The sequence below is a fragment of the Dermacentor andersoni genome, chromosome 1 (assembly GCF_023375885.2).
Source record: "Dermacentor andersoni chromosome 1, qqDerAnde1_hic_scaffold, whole genome shotgun sequence".
Classification (NCBI taxonomy): Eukaryota; Metazoa; Arthropoda; class Arachnida; order Ixodida; family Ixodidae; genus Dermacentor; species Dermacentor andersoni.
The window spans coordinates 197,784,327-197,805,300 of NC_092814.1; the positions used below are offsets into that span (position 1 = coordinate 197,784,327).

Consider the following 20,974-nt stretch of genomic DNA (forward strand, 5'->3'; position numbering starts at 1 on the left):
GTACTGAAAAAAGACAGCACAACCTCAGCAACAAAAAAAAAAATGTCTAGCGAGCTGATGGCAACAGGCTTTACATAATTAGTCGCACATGGTATAAGAAAGTTGAAAAGAACTTTTATGCGGTAACAAATGTCCTTAACGTTAGCATGGAGTACACTACAGAAAAACGAGAAAACTAATGACCAAAAAGTAACCAAATCCAAAAGAATAGAATGTTCTAAACGCGGCGCACTGCAAAATAAGAAGTTCAATGAATTATCATATGCGAAAAAGAAAATCTACAAATCACCTCAGCTGACAGTCAGAGTTCGGTACCAGGCTGAACTGCAGGCAGAAAAGTATGTTCTTTGAATATGCGTGAGGGGGGGCTAGAGGGGGACTTGTCGTTGACCGCGGAGCGGACACCAGTGGCTTGGAATGCTTCTCCTGGCGTACCTGAACACAACAATTCGAGGCTCAAGAGCCAGCCACCGTGGTCGATGAGCCAGGCCTGAGGTCTGGGAAATCGTACGCCGGCCACCTTCCGTTGTTGTGCTTGGCGATGCCTCAGAACAAAGGATCCTTCACCGGCAGACATGCGGCTGTCACGGGAGCTGATCACGCCTCATTGTTCCCTCAAGGCACCTCACTCATCCTCAGCTGAGTCTTACGGACAGGCAGTCAGGTTCCAGATCTTCGGCTTTTCGAGTACCCAAAAATGACAGCTCGCTTCAAGACAACAACGTCGTCCCTCCTGACCGTCGCGAAGAGGCCACTGATTGATGACAGGGTCGTTGTCGAGAACTCCCGGGAAATGTCGTCGACGGCCGGTTCACAGTTTGCGACGTGGTTGCCTCGTATGGTGCAACGTTGGATTTACACGTTTATATTTACATATGTACAAGACAATGCAAAGTAATAGAGAAAAGTTGATGATGAAGTTGTAGTCGCCGATCACTCCCGCTGTATGTTGCTCCTTTTGTGCCTTGCGTGATAATTTTTCAGTCACTTCCCCCAATCTGGAGTCACGAGACCGATGACATCAGGTCCCACCAATCCGGAGGTCGGTTGCTCTTTCGTACAAAAAGGGAACTTGTTCGGAAACGCGCACGCACATCACTAGGCAACAAACAGGGAAAGGAGGGGAACGTACGCGGACTCCGATCGCATTCTGACAGGTGATAGCCGGATCATCGCGCTGACCGCGTCTCCGGCTTGGACATGCCGATTTGTGCGGCTGACAAGTGATGGCCGTATCATGTTAATTGCTCAAACCTCTCCTGAGCAAGGTACTCCCGCGCTGGTCATAAATCATTCGTGTCGAGAACCATTTAGACGAGGCTGTCGGGCCGTTCCCCATAATCGTGTGAGCCATGACGGAAGGGTGTCGCGGGGCGAACGGCCGATCACAGCAGCCTACACCGTCCCAAGCGATCGCAAGCTCGGCTGGCATGCTCGTTCGCTTCCGTCGGCGTCGATGAAATCAAATGTATTGCAATTTAAGCATGACATGATATTGCACACGTCGCGCCGACTAACGTAGGCGCTTCATTTACGGGCTGCCAGCGATCGTGTCGCAATTGCCACCGGTGTCGGATTCGACGGCCGAGTGAGCTATGCATCAGCGGCTGTTAACGGAGCCGCACTGCGAACGCGGCCTATTGTCATATTGGCATATTATCACCGCTTGTTTCAAACAAGAGAGCTATGCAAATAGGTGTGCTTTCACTTTCTGTGCGAAGCATCCACGCAGGGGTGCCGGTTCTGTGCGCAGCTGCGCGCTGCTCGCTCGTTCGCACCATGCATGTGTCCCGAATCGTCGTGTGCGGCAAGTCGGACACGACGCGCCGCACGACGGATCGCACGCAAGATCGCACCATGTGCCTCGCGCTTAATTCGCGCGTCCGCTAGCGACCAAAATCCACTTCACGCGCTTGTGTTCTTGAGATTAGCGTATATGGGGCTATGGCCGTCCTTTGCCCCATAACTTCGACAGCTAACGCGAATTCGATGACAAAGCGGCTAGCTTTGCTATTGAAGGTGAAGTCTTTCTTAACGAGTTACCACCAGTTTGCTGTTTTGGATGTGTTTCGAGCCCCTTTCGGGGGCCCATCCCGGTGATTGTGCAGCCTGAATATGTAAACCGATATGTGCTGCTGGGTATTCACACCTGGGACCAGCAGTCGCCGTGGTTTTCTATATATATATATATATATATATATATATATATATATATATATATATATATATATATATATATATACGCCTTATCGTTTCTGGTTTTTATTTATTAAGCACAAGTAATTACCCCTATGTTGTCCTTGGTTTCAGTGTTTGTTTGCTTCGTATGAAATATATATATATAAACCTATCTTAAGAAGCCAACAAACATTGACACCAAGGAAAACACAGGTGAACGTACTTGTACTTACCAAATGAATTTACAAAATAATTATATATATATAAATATATATATATATATATATATATATATATATATATATATATATATATATATATATATATATATATATACCCGCTATCTCCCTTATACAAGCGGTCGTTCGGGAGGAAATAGCAAGTTTGGCCATTCCATCTCTCTGCTCGGTCCGCCATACAAACACCTACCAAATTTCTCCGACCGCTCGCTCCCAGACGCAAAGCTTTCCGCCCCTCCGTCGCAACCCAGCTGAATGGCGCACAGCGGATGATAAACCCATCTGTTTTAATTGTTCCGGTATTGGACACATCGCCCGTCATTGCCGCAACCACTGGTCGTCGCCTCCTCGGTGGTCGTCTCCGAGTCACTACCGCCAAGTACCAGACAATTGTACTTTCTCGCCCTATACCCCGACTAGGAAGATCAACGCCGAACGTGCTCCACCAAGATCCAGCCGCTCCCCGTCGCCGCAAGGTCGTAGGTCCCGTTCGCCTCTCGTTCACCGCTCTTCGTCCCCTTCTGCAACCGGTCGCTTCGGTTCGGGAAACTAGGCGGTGCAGCTCCCGGAGGTGAAGCTGCAACTCCGACCCGGCCCAAAAATCCTCTGTTGACCCTGCCTACATGTGGAAACCTACTGGACATTGAAGTTGATGGCGTTCCTGTTAGATCTCTCGTCGATACAGGAGCGCAGCTTTCAGTTATGAGCGCTGCTCTCCGCCGAAGGCTCAAAAAGGTTCTGACCCCCGCCGTACCGTGCACTGTGCGAGTCGCCGACGGGAGTACTTCACCTGTCCTTGGAATGTGCACAGCACGTCTGACCATTGGGGGCCATTATACCGTTGTTCTATTTATCGTCCTTGAACACTGTCCGCACGACCTAATTCTCGGCCTCGACTTCCTTTCGAAACACTCTGCCCAAATTGACTGCTCCGCAGGTGTTGTACAGTTGGATCTGCCGCTTCCTGCCGACGCAACCACTTGTGCTCCACACCGCTTATGTTCTGCTGAATTTGCAAGGCTGTCTCCACAGGCGGCTACAAATGTCCTCCTGACGCCCTGTCCTCCCGTACCTGATGGCGAGTACGTCGTGTCGCCGCTTACTGACGTGGTTTTGTCGCGTAATATTGCCCTACCGAGCACCTTAATTCGGATCCGCGAAAACTACGCTCGCGTGCCCATCCTCAAGTTTGGGTTTTCGTCACATGTGTTGCCACACGGTATCGCCATAGCGCATATCACTCCTTTGGAAGAATTTCAGATTTCTTTTTTGACTTCTGAATCCTTCCTCAGTACGAACGGACCTTTGTCATCCACTCCTTCGTACTCGACGCCTGCGGACGATGTTTCTAAGATGATCGCCCCCGACCTTCCTTCCGAGCAAACAACAGCTCTTCGTCACCTCCTGTCATCTTATCGGGACATCTTTGATTTGGACGACCGTCCACTTGGCCAGACATCTGTTGTCACGCATCGCATCAACACCGGTGACGCCAGCCCCATTCATAGGCGGCCATATCGTGTCTCGGCAACAGAAAGGGCCATCATACAGAAAGAGGTAGACAGGATGATGGACAAGGACATCATTGAACCTTCCAGTAGCCCGTGGGCATCACCGGTTGTCTTAGTAAAGAAAAAAGACAACTCGTGGCGCTTCTGCGTTGACTACCGTCACCTCAACCGGATAACAAAGAAGGATGTTTATCCCCTGCCTCGCATTGATGACGCTCTTGACTGCCTTCACGGATCCCAATACTTTTCATCAATTGACCTCCGCTCCGGCTATTGGCAGATTAGCGTCGATGAGATGGACCGCGAGAAAACCGCCTTCGTCACACCGGACGGTCTGTACCAATTTAAAGTCATGCCCTTTGGATTATGCAATGCGCCAGCTACATTCGAGCGCATGATGGACTCTCTCTTGCGCGGCTTGAAGTGGTCTACATGCCTGTGTTACCTCGATGATGTGATTGTGTTTTCGCCGAACTTTGAGAGCCACCTGCGGCGCCTCACAACCATACTCTCCGTGTTTCGCAGGGCTGGCCTTCAACTAAACTCCTCCAAGTGCCATTTCGGTCGCCGTGAAATTAACATGCTTGGTCATCTCGTAAACGCCGCCGGAATCCAACCTGATCCACAGAAAGTTCACGCCGTGCGAAATTTTTCTGTACCTTGTTCAACGAACGATGTCCGTAGTTTTCTGGGCTTATGCTCTTATTTCCGGCGATTTGTGAAAAATTTTTCCGACATCGCTCACCCTCTCACTGACCTTCTTAAGAAAGACGCCTCTTTCTCTTGGGGACCACTACAGGAGAAAGCCTTCTCTACCCTGATTGAGCGGCTTACAACTTCCCCGATTCTCTCACACTTTGACCCTTCTGCGCCCACTGAAGTACGAACTGACGCGAGTGGTCATGGCATCGGCGCTGTCCTCGCTCAGCGTCAACAGGGCCAAGACCGTGTCATCGCTTACGCTAGCCGCCTTCTTTCCACGCCCGAGCGAAATTACTCCATTACTGAGAGAGAATGTCTCGCGCTCGTATGGGCGGTCGCAAAATTTCGACCGTAACTTTTCGGTCGGAGCTTCTGCGTTGTAACCGATCATCACGCCCTCTGCTGGCTCTCCTCTTTGAAGGACCCAACTGGACGACTTGCACGTTGGGCATTGCGCCTACAAGAATATACATTTTCTATTATATATAAGTCAGGGCGCCTGCATAAAGACGCTGACTGCCTGTCCCGCAATACCGTGGATCAACCGGACGATACCGATGCAGACTCCGACATCAGTGTTCTGTCCCTCTCCGGCTTCCTCCATATTGGCGACGAGCAGCGCAAGGATCCTGTTCTTCGAACACTTATGGAACGCCTAAGCTCCTCGCCCAATGACCCGTCCCTTCGGATGTTCACCTTGCGCGATGGAACTTTATACCGTCGCAGCGTTCGTCCTGACGGCCCGGAGCTCCTCCTAGTCGTCCCCAAGCACCTTCGACTCGCCGTGCTCCAGCAACTTCATGACGCTCCTACTGCTGGACATCTGGGCGTCACTCGTACTTACGACCACCTGCGGCGCCGCTTCTTCTGGCCCGGCATTTATCGCTCTGTGCGCCGTTATGTCGCTTCTTGCGACCTGTGTCAGCGCCGGAAGACGCCTGCTATGCCTCCCGCTGGTTTGCTTCAACCAATTGATATACCTACAGAGCCCTTCTTCCGTGTGGGCCTCGACCTCCTTGGCCCGTTTCCAATTTCCATCAAAGGAAACAAATGGATTGCTGTCGCAACCGATTATGCCACTAGATATGCCATCGCACGAGCGCTGCCAACCAGCTGCGCTACAGATGTCGCCGACTTCTTACTAAATGACGTCATCCTGCACCACGGCGCCCCTCGCCAGTTGCTGACGGATCGCGGCCGCTACTTTCTATCGAAGGTCGTCGATGATCTGCTCCGCTCCTGTTCTACAGAACATCAGATTGCTACCGCGTACCACCCTCAAACGAACGGCCTCACCAAGCGACTCAACCGCACACTCACTGAAATGCTCGCCATGTACGTTTCCAACGATCACCGCGACTGGGACGTCGCTTTACCATACGTCACTTTCGCATACAACTCGTCCCGCCACGACACTGCCGGATTTTCACCATTTTTTCTTTTGTATGGCCGCGACCCCACCTTGCCTTTTGACACCTTGCTACCTTCCGCAGTACAATCACCCAGCACTGGTTACGCTCGCGATGCTATTGACTTAGCCGCCCAGGCCCGAGATGTCGCCCGTCATCGGCTCACAGTCTCGCAAGCTTCTCAAACGCGACGCTACGACCTTCGGCACCGAGACCACCATTTTTCACCTGGTTCCCTTGTCCTTCTCTGGACGCCTTCACGTCGCGTCGGCTTATCGGAAAAACTACTGTCCCGTTTTTCTGGTCCGTACCAGATCTCACGCCAACTGTCCGACGTGACATACGAGATCGCCCCAGTCGGTCAGCCTTCAGTGCCTCCCAACGTAACCAGCGATGTTTTTCACGTCACCAGGCTCAAGCCCTATGTCCCCCCATTAAGTGAGGCTGTATAACTTGCACCGGGATGGAGCTACCCCGCCGGGAGGGTGATGTTACGGTGAAGTGAAGGAAGAAGTTGAATAGGACTAGAGAAAGACGAGGTCTGGCAGTTGCCTGAACGCCATATCCATTATTTGTAAATATACGTTATTTTACACTCGTGGGCCTGCTTTCTTCCCGCAACAATATATATATATATGTTCAAGAATACCTGTGGCGCTCTTCACCACGCCATAGTTGTCAGACGCTTCGTGGCTGACAGAGAGCTGTTGCTCCTATCCAGCACGAGTGACCTTAAGTGCTGCGTCGCGCCAAGCTGTCGCACCCACGTATACTTTGAACTCCGTACGAGGAGTTCAAGCACAACACAGAACCTTGCTATCGCTCATCAAGACTGTCTTTCATCGACTTCACCTGGAGGTTAGAATTGTCTTGCAACTTTAATAATACAACTGCCCGCCCACTTCTGTTTTCTGCTGTCTCTCTTTCTCCCTTCTCACTCGCTGCTTTGTGGTCTTGCGCGATTCCTTCACAAGACTTGTTTGTGTCGTGATTTTGTAGTTTAGTAGAATGAGGCAGGGGTAGGAGGTCGTCGCCTATTACAGTCTAAGCCAGTGTTAACTCTCGCAAGCAACCGAGAATTCAGTCATCAGCGTAAAAAAAAAAAAAAAAAAAATTTAAGAAAGGTAATGCGAAAGCTTCTCCTCGTATGTCGTAGAGAAATGGCAGCACCATTATGTTCTCGCAGCCTTTCTCTATTCAACAATTTGTTCAACAATTTACCCACGTTTAGTTTCCGTGATATTCGCAATTATGCATTTATTGGTGAATATACCTCTTCCATGCGTGTAGCGATCGTCGGCAGCAGATAAAGTTCTGTGCAGGACGATGGCCAATCGCAATAGTTGCGAATTTACTCCGTGCTACTCGTCAGCCGAACCCATATGCCTTGTCTGCGAATGTTCCAATCTCATCGCTCTGCTACCCCCTACTGCGTTTCTCCTTCCGTTGCAAACCGTTCCGTTGCTCTGATAGACCACCGCCTTAGACGACGTATCCCTCTCCACTTCTTAAGCTCGACAATAGAAAAGCCCTCTCTATCTGTGCTTGTTCCCCGATTCTAAATAAAGTGTCTTTCTATCTCCTATAACGTTAAGCCCGTGATTTTCCTTTCCATCGCGCGTCGTGTGGTCCCGTATCATCTTTCAAATATCTTTCCTGTGGCCTGTTATCGGCTTTACGGCTTTCGGCGCCGTGTAGCTTCGTTCTGGCAGAGTAAACTACTGATTGCGTACTTTGAATAGGTCAAAAAGGGGGCATGAGACATGACACGAAACTCGTGTTCGGGTGTTTAATCTTACAGCAGCCTTAAAATCTAGCTCAACTTAGGTACCCGTTACAAGCTGAAAACTTGTGCAAAGAAGTGGCGCTTAACTTGAACGGCGTTAGATATATTTAAACATTTGCACTTCCTTTTTTCAGTTAGCAAAATCAATAAATATGCGGAGCTATGTATCAGCGAAATAGCCACTGTTTTTCAGAACAGTGTTCCACATAGCTGTACGTATTAACGTGAAGTCTTCCACACAAAGTATTGAGTATCTCTCGAGTACTAAGTTTGTACAGCGCACATAAACAGGACAAGAAACAGCACAACATGACGAGTGCAGTTTATTTGCGCTGCACAAACCTGGTGCTCGAGTAAAATTTACCAACCAGCCCGTAAGCGAAATCCTTGAAATGTGGGGTATGTCTGAAACAAAGTCTAAATAGGATGTATATACTTCCACATAAGAACTGGAACGGGATTGATAGCGTAAGAACAATTCTCGATCAGGCTGGCTTATTTTTACGCGCGTACAAATTTTCTCGCGCTACGTCTGCCCAGATTTCGCTTATTTTTTTCCTTTCCCGCAGTCACAGCGCTGCTACGTGCCGTGTTTGCCGTGGCGAGCTGCAAACCAGAAGTGCAGCGCTTCCTTGGTATACGGGGCGGGCGCCACGTGAGCGCTTCCCATCGCGCGACGCCGCCAGCTCCTCGCCGCTTGGCGAAGCTATAGCCCGCGGGCGTGCCTCTCGGCCGCACTCGACGACCGAGGATTAAGGGGGCATTTGTTAGCCCCGACATCCCGCTCGGTGCGTGGCCGCCTGTACACGACCACGCAAATTTGCGGCCCAAAAATAATGACGTGTCACCGCAGGCTGTTGCTCCCATATAAAGTCATCAGGAACGTATTAGAGCGCTAATGGTGCCGACAACGAAGAGCCCGACGAAAGTGAGCCGACTTTTTGAAGGCGGCTGCTGAGCAAGATGCCTGTTTGCGTTTCCCTTCCTTCTTTGTCGAGTTCGCGTTCCTCGATTTGACGCCGCCCGCGATTATTCTGTGGGAATAAGAAAGAGGAGCAGAACGTTTATTCGCGAGGACATGAGACGAAGGGTTCGACCTGAAGTGTACTACGTTCTAGACGTCTTTGAAATAAACATTAAAAGAAAAAAGAAACTTCACTCCATTTTTTTCCACTGCAAAGCTGTGCAACCCTGATGTTATTTAAAGCAGGAGATAGATAGATAGATAGATAGATAGATAGATAGATAGATAGATAGATAGATAGATAGATAGATAGATAGATAGATAGATAGATAGATAGATAGATAGATAGATGGATGGATGGATGGATGGGTGGATGGATGGATGGATGGATGGATGGATGGATGGATGGATGGATGGATGGATGGATGGATGGATGGATGGATGGATGGATGGATGGATGGATGGATGGATGGATGGATGGATGGATGGATGGATGGATGGATGGATGGATGGATGGATGGATGGATGGATGGATGGATGGATGGATAGATAGATAGATAGATAGATAGATAGATAGATAGATAGATAGATAGATAGATAGATAGATAGATAGATAGATAGATAGATAGATAGATAGATAGATAGATAGATAGATAGATAGATAGATAGATAGATAGATAGATAGATAGATAGATAGATAGATAGATAGATAGATAGATAGATAGATAGATAGATAGATAGATAGATAGATAGATAGATAGATAGATAGATAGATAGATAGATAGATAGATAGATAGATAGATAGATAGATAGATAGATAGATAGATAGATAGATAGATAGATAGATAGATAGATAGATAGATAGATAGATAGATAGATAGATAGATAGATAGATAGATAGATAGATAGATAGATAGATAGATAGATAGATAGATAGATAGATAGATAGATAGATAGATAGATAGATAGATAGATAGATAGATAGATAGATAGATAGATAGATAGATAGATAGATAGATAGATAGATAGATAGATAGATAGATAGATAGATAGATAGATAGATAGATAGATAGATAGATAGATAGATAGATAGATCACCTTAAAGGAAGTGCGACGTACTTTGGTATTGCACACTATACTTCTGGTTGACGGGCCGGCCCTCGTCAAGACTTTGTCACTTTGAAAAAGACTGGTCCACCAGCCGAAACGCCAGAAATTCGCTGTGCGATACCAACGCACGTCGTGCTCTTTTCTTTGAAGGTATTTCTACAGGACCAACGTCATTCCTGCTCTACAGTGCTATATATACAGGGTGCCTCACATAACTTGAGCCAAGAATTTAAAAATGAAAAGCGCATCGGAAGCGAATTGAACCGAACGCACACTATTCGCAATAGCCTGTAGTAACTCGGCCTAGGTGGTCGAGTTTTCCAATGGACTTCTCATTACCTTTTTATGAGATCGTTCTTTGTGTGTACCGGTGATGGTAAAACCGCACGACACTACACGCACCGAGGTGTTCCTCAAGGCGGTGTACTAAGCCCTACCCTATTCAACCTCGCGCTCATTGGTCTCGTTGATCATCTGCCAGCAGCGATCAAGATATCAATGTACGCAGACGACATATGTATATGGACCTCAGGTGTGACACGTCCTCAGATACGTGCAAGACTTCAAAAAGCGGTTACTCTAACAGCTATATACCTCCGCAACCAAGGTCTTGAAATCTCGTCAGACAAATGTGCACTGATGGCGTTCACTCGCAAACCAATGACACCCTACGCCATCTCAATAAATGGCCAGATAATTTCTTATGAAAAGACTAACAAATTTCTTGGCATAATCATTGATATAGATCTCTCATGGAGCCCGCACGTGACCTACGTGAAACAGCGTCTGACAGCAATCTCCCAACTTTTCAAGTTTCTGGGCGGAAAGACTAGGGGAATGGCAGTGCATGCAATGTTGGAATTGTACAGGGCTCTTTTTCTGGGCTTCTTGAGATACAGTTTGCCCGTACTGACCAACACTTGCCAGACAAATCTTCGTGCTCTACAGGCTATTCAAGCTCGGGCTCTCAGGGCTTGTCTTGGTTTGCCAAAATGCACATCGACAGCAGCGACTATTGCGATTGCCCGGGACCAACCCATACAAACACACATTACGGTGGAAGTGTTGAGAGTGCACATTAGGCACGTTGCCCGTGCCCGTTCCCACCACCTGGCAACACTACCGTCAGAAAGGCCGCAGGCATCATTTTGTACTACGATTTCGGAGTATTACACCTGCCTTCCATCAGGCTTCACCCCAGCAACTAAGCCATCGATTCCTCCATGGTGTTTGGCTCGACCCGCAGTGCACTTCACCGTACCAGGAATCAGGAAAAAATCTGAGCTCTCATCACCGGCTCTTAAACAACTAACTCTGCTCCTTTTGCACAAGAGGTACGCCGAACACGTACATATTTATACTGATGGATCGGCAACTCTCCAGTGTTCCACTGGAGCCGTGGTCTTCCCAGCGAAAGCCACTACCATCGGTTTCAAGACATGTCACCCAACGACACCGATGGCTGCGGAACTTGCAGCTCTTCGCGCTGCACTTCGTCTCGTCAGCCAAGAACAACTTCGAAAATCGTCAATATTCAGTGACTCGAAGGCAGCACTGCAATCTTTGCTACCAGCCCGGCAGCGCGGACCACACGAACAACTGGTATTTGAGACTAGAGAACTAATCCATACCTTCACTGAGAAAGGACATCACGTGACATTTCAGTGGCTTCCAAGTCAGTGCGGAGTCATAGGAAACGAACACGCCGATAACGCTGCTCGGTCGGCTCTTCAAGGGGACGAAGAGGAGCCGATACCGTTATCAAGGACAGATGCCGCTAGAAAACTTTGAATGCTCAGCCGTGATATAAAGTTCTCCTTGTGGAACGTAGGAAGTTTTCAAAACAACCGGTTCCACAATCTTGACTCCTCTCTACGCCTTTGCATTCCAGCTGGACTATGCCGTCGCGAAGCTACCCTGCTTTGTCGAATATGGCTAGGGGTGGCTTTCACCAAGTCTTTTGCTTTCCGAATCGGATGGGCCGACGACGTCTCGTGCGATGACTGTGGTAACGAGGAGACTCTTCAACACCTTCTTTGTGACTGTCATCGCTACAATTTACAGAGACGATCACTCGCAATCGCGATAGCGCGCTTTGACCGAAGACCTCTCACAGAGGAACTTATTTTAAAATGCCGCCTTCACAAGCCATCGCAGCAGAGGGCGACGAGGGCACTGTTGCGGTTTTTGAGGGCGACAGAATTGGACAAGCGGCTGTAGCCTGAACAGATGTTTATAGTGCTGCAAGTGCTACTGAGCTGTGCGGTGGCAGTATGCGGCGACAGTGATCTACTGTGACTGTATGTCTACGCTCCTTTCTTTCTTTATCTCTACTTTGTTATCACTTTACCTCCCCCTCCCCTCTCTCCCCAGCGTAGGGTAGCAAACCGGATCTTCCCCTCTGGTTACCCTCCCTGCCTTTCCCCTTTTCTGTCTCTCTCTCTTTTGTTTTCTCCATAACTCACCAATTAATTTAGTTTAATTACCCAAGTTGTTCATTATTGGCTGAGGACCCCAAGTATGATACGCAGATTTGTAGAGCACATTCAGAAACCACCCGATCGAGTTGTTTCGTTGACGATAGGTCTCACGTAGTCCTTTTTTTTTTCCGGGTTGCAAACAAAGCCCGCGAGACATGAAAAAAGTCACCTGACGGAGCGTTTGCGCAGTGGTATTGTGTTGGTCTCAAGCGTGCGTTCGGTGAACAAGGTCGGCTGCATCGTGACTGGCGACGAGGAAGCGGCAGGGAGTTCTTTATCTCATCGGCAGCGCTCGGCCAGCAGCACGCATTTTCGCCGTCATCCGACGGGAGCCGACCTTGTTCACCGAACGCAAGCTTGAGAGCAGCACGATACCACCGCGCAAGCGCTCCGTCACGTGGCTTTTTTTTTTTTCATATTTCGCGGGCTTTCTTTGCAAACCGGAAAAAAGGACTAGGTGAGACGTATCGTAAAGGAAACAACTCGATCGGTGGTTTCTGAAGGGGCTCTACAAATCCTCAGCCAATAATTAAAAAGTTGGGTAATTAAGCTTGATTAATGAGTGAGTTATGGGGGGAAAAAAAGAATGGTCTGAGTTACTATGGCTATTGCCAATAGTATGCGTTCGGTTCAATTCGCTTCCGACGCGCCTTTCATTTTTAAATTCTTGGCTCAAATTATGCGGGACACCCTGTATAGCGATTGCAATATGGCGTTTTGCGCGCCAAAACCACCGATTGATTTACGAGGCACACCGTACTATAGGAGGGTGCGGATAAATTTTTCATCAAATGGGGTTCTTTAACGCGCACCGAATGCACGGTACACGAGCGCCCCTGCATGTTGCCCGCATCGGAATGCGGTCACCGCGGCCAGGATCGAATCCGCGACTTCGAGCTCAGCAGCGCAACACCATAGCCGCTGGACTACCGCGACGGGTAAGGAATACAAGAAGCCAACAACCAGTGTTCTATAATGTCGCCGATACGGCTGTCGCTCACTCAATGAAAATCTGTACTAAGCCCAATTAAACAGATGGCTTGGTTAGGTAACGCTGTTCTAGCGTACTCCTAAGTTACGAAATCTGAGATATCGTGGTTCCACGCCGCCGCGGTCGCCTTTGCAACAATACATTAACTGATGCAAGCACTGTGATGAAGGCGGGTAAATTAAATATTGACCGCGAAAGACACTTTATCATAGGGTGCAGTTTATTGTTATTGGTATTTAAAGTTACCGGAAGCATAGGACGCGCTAATAAGATTAGTTGTCTTTTACGGTTAGTGATTTCAGCGAGCAACTTAGTAAGAGGCGTTGTCAGACTAGCTGAGGCAACTTCTCGGATATTTTGGCATAATGTCAGTAAGGAGCAACCGTATAACCTTAATAGAACAACGAGAAGCAGTGCTATCGTCTCCGCGTTACAATATACTGAATCAATCGATCAGTCAATTTCCCAATCAATCAAAGCAACCAAGCATATTTCATTTATCGCCAATGCATGTTACGCCAAAAGCCACATATGCCATGCATGGCGCCCTTAAAACGACACATTACAGTAGCGAAGGATATAGCAACAGAGATGGTACATAAACAGTTCCAATTCGAAAACTAACGTTCTATCATATTAGGCAGAGGTCAGAGGTTAATATATATATATATATATATATATATATATATATATATATATATATATACACAACAACGCTGCGAGACCAGATTAAAAGATACCGTGGCGTGCTTTCAGTTCTAAAATACATGGTTATAATGTCGTATACGGAAACAACTAGAAAACCACGATCAAAAAAAGAAGAAACATGATAGAGGAAACGCCACTACAGACATTAGAATAAGTGAACGAAATTTCAGCGAACCTATTCGTTAATAAAGCCTAGAATGCCTGCGTAAACACTCGGTGCATGGAAAATAATGTTCTAGGGACGGCTAAACATAAAGCGTTCGAGAGTATAGAACCAACCCTATATCCGCATTCCATGTGTTTACATTAGCCCGGCGCTGTTCTACCGATGGTAAGCGAATGAGGTTTTTTGTCATTTGAGGATTAAAACTTCATTATCAGCCACAGATGGAAGGCATACACATGCTTTTGGTACAAATGATACGAAACCGTTTATATGCACCTGTCGTTGTTGATAGAAGCGCCATATGTTTCCAATCACGCGAATAATTCCCTTTTGCAAGAACGAGAAGCATATGCATGTTAGTTTAAGTGGTTGTGAATCAGAGCACAGTGTAATAATTTATATGGGACCTAAATAACGGACATTATATCGGAAGCTTCGCATTAACCAGAAGCGTATGGCCACATAATGATAGAAACCATTCTACCGCGGGTAGCTTTTTCAAAGATAGTCCATATGACTTATGGAACCTAATGGAGAAGTATACTCCCTAAATGGCTGTGAACTCTGTATTTCATGACACTCATAATTCAAGCTGCCCTCTCGCCAAACTAGCTTATTCTTTGCGCGAAAGATCGTGATATTCGCCTTTGTCGAGTTCATATAACTATGAAATTAAAATAGCCGCCAGGCGCGGGCGTTCGGATGAACCATATCACCTATGCGAAATTACGCGCTGAACCCTATAGCCGCAGAATTACCGCGCGTGTAGCAGACTGGTGCCTGTATGCTGTCTTTCGCGACTGTCATAGTTTAGCAACTTTCCTCCGTGACCTTTCATTAAGCAATTTCTTCGGGAAATTTGAAATCACAGCATTAGCAGTATACTGAGAGAACGTTTGCGCTCGAGCGTATACCTTCTGGCCGAGTTTTACTGCAAAAAAGAGCCGGAGACTACAAAGGGTCGCTTCTTTCGATAAGGGACTTTCTTTTCGCGTTTGGAATATAGAAACGTCACCGCAAAGTTTTACGAAACATAGCGCGCTAATAATAACGAATGCAAGTTCGAAATTGTTATCATAGCTTTTGCGCGAGAAGTCATGCAAAGAAACACGTTTCAAGCAACACGAAGCTTTATTTCGACGCTTGTAAACACATGAAACCATGTGTTTGCTGTAAGTTCATACGAGACTCGGAAAATAAGATTTATGAAAGGGAAAAATTGTCGTCCAACTGAGGGTAAACTTCGCGCCACTATCAGATCCAGGGCAATTTTCCTCTTTCATTATCCGGAACGTAAACCGTATGAGTTTCGTGAACAGGCTGAAACAGGGCAAGAACGCCGTTTCGTGGTTCTTTGGCAGAATTGGGGCAGCATCTATTTATTTATTTATTTATTTATTTATTTATTTATTTATCTGATAATTGTGTTTTAAACAACTGGTGTTGCGAGTTTTCCTATTGCGACTTACCGGGCGAAGCGAACAGTGCATTCTCTCCTCGGTGAGATGGCTGTCCCGCAGGGAGAACTCTTTGATGAGTTTCGGTGCCATTGGGGGGGGGGGATACACCGTGCCGTTGCGCAGCTGACGCTAACTCGGCACCATTGCACTACTCGAGACCGAAAGCGTTTCACAAAAAAGTCCCCACTTGGTCCGTTCCCACATTTAAGCTGTAGGATGGCATTGGCCACGTTATACCAGCTTGGTTCACGCTGACGAGATGGTGTGCGTTTTCATAGATTTTTTTTGCACGGTTCTCATAAGGTGAACCACTATGGAACAGGGGCTTTTCAGATCAGAGAAATTGTTTGCACTTTTCTTTCTTTTATTTTTTTACGCCCCTCTTATGCTGCGCAGTCTACTCGGCAGTTTATGGCTGGCATGTCCGTCTCCTCCTATTTGCGAGGACCTTTTACTAATAGTTAGTCACAACCACACTAATAGAAACACAGTGAAACAAGAGAAAGCACAAGGAAAATTATTTACGTCAAATTGAATTGTAGAATTACTAGGGCAATGAAAGTGGAGGAAAAGGCAACTTGCCGCAGGTGGGGACCGGACCCACGTATTCCGCCACTACGCATGCTTTACCACGCAATACATTTACCGCCTTATACATTTTACAATATATTATTTCGCCCACAGTCTGTATACGCATCCCTTCTTCCTGTCCTCATCATCATTTTTCATCACCATTGTTTGACCCCTTTCCTCCTTGCCTTATGCAGAGTAGCTAGGTCAGCGCATACTCTCTCAGTCCAACCTCTCTGATCTTCCTGTAATAAGTTCGCTTCCTCCTCCTAATTTCAACCGCTGAAAATTGCGAGGTGTCTATAGTCGGGTACAACTTTAGGAGGCAGCGGCATTCGCCCCTCGAAAGCGGGTGCACACACGCCTCCACCAATGGGCGCGCACTCTAGACTGACGTCATGAGCCGGACGGCCGGTGACCCCGCCGACGAGAAACACGGCAGCCCGCGCTTCGATCTGGGCCGAGTCGCGTCAGCGGGACTATTTCTTTAGTCGCGGAGGCAATCGGCTGCCGCGCTTCGTTCATCTACGCGGAGCCTCTCCTGTTTTCTTAAGTTGTATCCGACTATAGGAGCGCGTATCTGTATGATCGCGACGCTATGCTCAAGTTTAGCCTCAGTTTTGCTCCGACTGCCTGCGCAGAAGTTTTCTACAAATTGAATGAACCAACCCCGCGACCTGCGCGCGGTGTTGCGCACTGGCATAAATGAATGCCTTTATGGCCTGTGGTATAAGAGTTATAAAAAGCGATAAGGTGCCTCAGAAAGGCTGGCCTACGTTTGTGCGCCACAATTTGGTGGGGGAGGTGGGGAGGAGGGTATATATTTCGTTGCTCCGGGTACTGTATTGGCGCGTTGTCCGAACAGAGAAAGAGAACAAGGTAATAAATTAACGTTCGCTGTTCCTGCGTGTTGCTGCCCCACAGCGCGTGCTGAAGGGTAACAACAAGGCACTTACGTTGCAGTGTTACTACTATGATCAACTACTGCCGGAAAGACGAAACGCTTTGTCCTTTTCTAAGCGCGTCTCTATGTGTGCCCCCTGCGAAGTTGGAGCCCACAAGCGTCAATTGAGGCAACCAAAAGCATTTGCATTTGCATTCTTCCCTTGAACGCATTCAGCGATGCATCTCGAACGTAAACCGACCGAAGCGCTTCTATACGCTTCGTGAGCGGTCGTGCTTGGCTTAAACCTTCATTCCAACGCTTCTGAGTCGATGTCCTTGAGATGCGCGCCTGCGTTTCAGCTGCAAGGAGTGTACTATGAACTAGCACTGGAAGGAGCGGCGCTTGACATAACGTGCACTGTAAAGTTGTATCGTAACTTCGCCAGCTCCAGCAAGTAGCGGAAAATGTCTTTGAGAACTGCGAACGCTTTCACAAAGGTCGAAACGTATATTCAAGCAAGGTTTTTGCACTTGCTCGTGTTCGAAGTACATTTGGGAAAGTCTTGTATTTTCTGTGTATTGAACATACTCTTGCTTGTCGTGTTTAGAAACACGAATATTAAATAGGAACGAGTTTGAGATTTTAAGTGCCTACGGATAATAAACCTAAACGCGCTACCTGTTATCATTATCATGCCGTGGTGCGGGGATGACATACGAAAGCATGTTTTGTTTTAGGCGTGTTGGTTGAACGGTTGCCGTCGTTGTATGCACTTTATATGAACTGTGAGCCTTTTTTTCTTTTTGTTTATAGCGATGCATGCCAGTGAAAGTTCGACAGGAAAACTTCCAAATTTCCTATTACAAGCATGTGTTGCAAGGTGTTTCGTTCAGGGTCAGGTCCGCGGGATAATGTAAGAATTTTTTCGCTCGATTTCGTTCCTCGCCTCTCACCCACCGTTCGCAGCTTGCTGATCGCCATAATAACGTCAGCGAAGCGGCGCACTGACCACTAGTGAAGCACTCCAAGGAATAGCATTATATACAACGGAATTGCTACATTATCTCAGCCCTTGTTTTTATTCGAGTAGTATGGATCAAGTTTACATAATAACGTTATTGGCGTTAAAGAAGCGGCTGCAATGTTGGGCACTGGGTAGCTTTCCATCCAGGCATGAACTGCAAAGCCAACGTAACGTTTCCAATGCTACCAAGGTGGACAAACCAATAAGTCAGATGTCAAGCACTCCACGATCGACAGCCTTTGGTGCAATGCGTGAGAACTGTAGTGCTTGTAATTTTGTTTTCCTTGTTGTTGCTCAAAACGTGTCAACCAGCTTTTCCGAACCGCTTTCTTCGATGACTGCCACTGCCTAGGTGCTTACCGAAAGTGTCGTTGGCACCACAGCGTGGGTGCTTTATCACACATCTCGAACATTTCTTGCCCCGTGATATAAAGAAGGCCTCCTATCTCGTGAAAAATGTGCAGCATATCTCTGAAACATGTTACCGACGTATATATGCGGCGCTCTGGTGGTAATTTGTATAAATGTTATCCGTGTCTTGCCGGATTCGACTGCTAGAGCCGCCAACTGATCGTGCGGAGCAAACAGGTCGTCCGAGCCCTCTTTTGTCTCGTTTGCTTTCGAGTAGATTCGGGCCTACGATCTCATAATCCATGCTTGCTTGTGTCAGTTTGTTCTTGCTTCAAAATTTTATCATCACTCAGTGGACGGTGCAAGGCGGACGGCAAAGCCTTCAAGTCCTGTCACGAGTCCCCACGTCGCTTGTGCCGTAAATGAGATATTTTGTTTAAACAGCAGAATGCTTTACTGGGGCGGTTTTTTAGCGACCCGATATTCAGTTTGACAAGCCGTTCGGAGTGCAGCAATTTGAATAACCCACTCGGCGGCTAATCTATTCTTATTTGAGCGATAGATCCCTTTATTTCGTCTTATTTTGTTTCTGCAGAGCGGTGTTGTATTTACTCTGCGAGATCGAATTTGCAAGCGATGAAAGTTGCATTAGCAACGTTTGTCATCAGCAGAGGCCACTTGTCTTTATCCAAAGTTTCTGCACAAGCAAATCTCTCCAAACGCGAAGTGATAGTGGCATTTCGCTTAGTTTCTAATCCAACTTTAGATTTACGAGCGGAACAGTAGGTGGCATTATTTGCTCTGAAATTCGGTGAGCCGAGTGTTTCTTCTCGCAGGCTTCAGCTTATATATACATACAAGTAATGATCAGGCAGCCATCTCACGCTTTTATTGTTCGTACTACAAGTGTGATAAATGCTTTGTATATCTTAAATCAGCTGCTCGCGCCATATTTGTGTACAACTTACATTTTTTACATGCAAATTGCTCCTGAAGCATTCAGATGTATAGATGCTTTGCTACAAGCAGTTCCTATAATAAAGAAACGAGATGGCGCTACTAGTCTCATGCCCAGCTCCCTTCATTTCGGGCCTGTGTGCAACGCAAATGCATGGCTATAGTGGCAGCCAGACATAGTGTGTACTGCTGGCTTCCAGCACCAATAGAGAGTGTTTGCTAATAAAATATGACAACCTCAAAGGAAAGTAACGTCGTTGATTGGAGAAAGATTGATGGGCTTATCAAGGCACAAAGCTTGTCGCTGCGCAAAAGTTGTGGTTCTTTTCTGCACAAAATTGGCTCGTGTGTAGTTTTGACAAGCTCATCCAGCCAGTGCTGGAGCAAACATGCCAAGAAACTGCCGACTTGTGGCGTCTATATCGCTGTGTATCGCAAAAGCATTATCGCTATGTACAGCAGAATTTGGGCTGGTGGCCTAGTTAAGCATCGCTTTCGTGCCACTTTTCGCAATTGTGCATCCATTTCTACAGAATTACGCACATAATATGTTAAGTTCTCGGTATAATAGAGAGTTTTAGAATAGGGGCCCCAATATTTTGGGGCCCCAAAGAGCTTTGCGGGTGTTAGCGTTGGGGCACGCAGGAGTGAAGAGTTTTAGAATAGGGTTTTACGTTTGCGGATAGCGTCTTGCGCTGACAGCGCCACTACGGCGTCAAAGAAAAGCTATTAGAAATAATTAAATAAAATATACCATTTTATGATATGAATAGTAAATTTGACTTGCGTGTATTCGCGTTTAATTACAAGTTAGAGGTTATTCTTTAAGCAGCAAACAATTAGTTGTGCTTAGTTTTGAGCAACAAAACCAACTTTACGTGCCTTCACCAGCCAAGCTTAGCCGTGTTAGGCCTAGGAGCCATAAAATCCACTCTCGAATTCGGAATCAGCGGCGTCTAATGAATCAATCTTCATAACACACGTTAGTTGAGAGAAAGCGATAACTGCAGTCACTTCTCCTAGCTTGCGAACTTCACGCGTTACCGCGAATCGAACCCGGTTTGGTGCTAGGTTAGAGCCGTCGCTTGGATGGGTGCCGCCATGTTTGTTGACGCAAAGCTTTTGGGAACGCTATTTGAGCTCCCGCTAAATCGGTGAAATAGCGTTCCCAACGCAAAACCCAAACGCTGTTTGCGTCTCGCGCATGCGCAGTGGCTTCGACGCTATTTCTTTGGGGCCCCAATACGTTTGGGGCCCCTATTCTAAAACTCTCTAATTACTTCAAGGCAGGAAAAAAAAACACATTTACTACAGTCACGTCTCGCGGCCGGAGAAGCATTGACGACTGCTCAGATCGCATCGCTGGCATGGCTCGTCCATATCATTGGGTAGCCTATATATAGCTATCTCTTATAACGCGTCGCTTTCCAATACCGACTCCGAATACGCGTGATTTCGCTAAGAGTCCTATATCTTTGCTGG

General features: G+C 47.2%; 1 protein-coding gene across 1 annotated transcript in view; it reads left to right on the forward strand.

Moving 5' to 3' along the window:
- The first annotated feature begins 575 nt into the window (after positions 1–575).
- LOC140218399 (NACHT and WD repeat domain-containing protein 2-like) overlaps positions 576–20,974 on the forward strand; it is an 81,865-nt gene continuing 61,466 nt past the window's right edge. The window contains exon 1 of the mRNA XM_072288117.1: positions 576–687. Coding sequence (XP_072144218.1) covers positions 576–687 — 112 coding nt within the window. The remainder of the gene's footprint in view (positions 688–20,974) is intronic.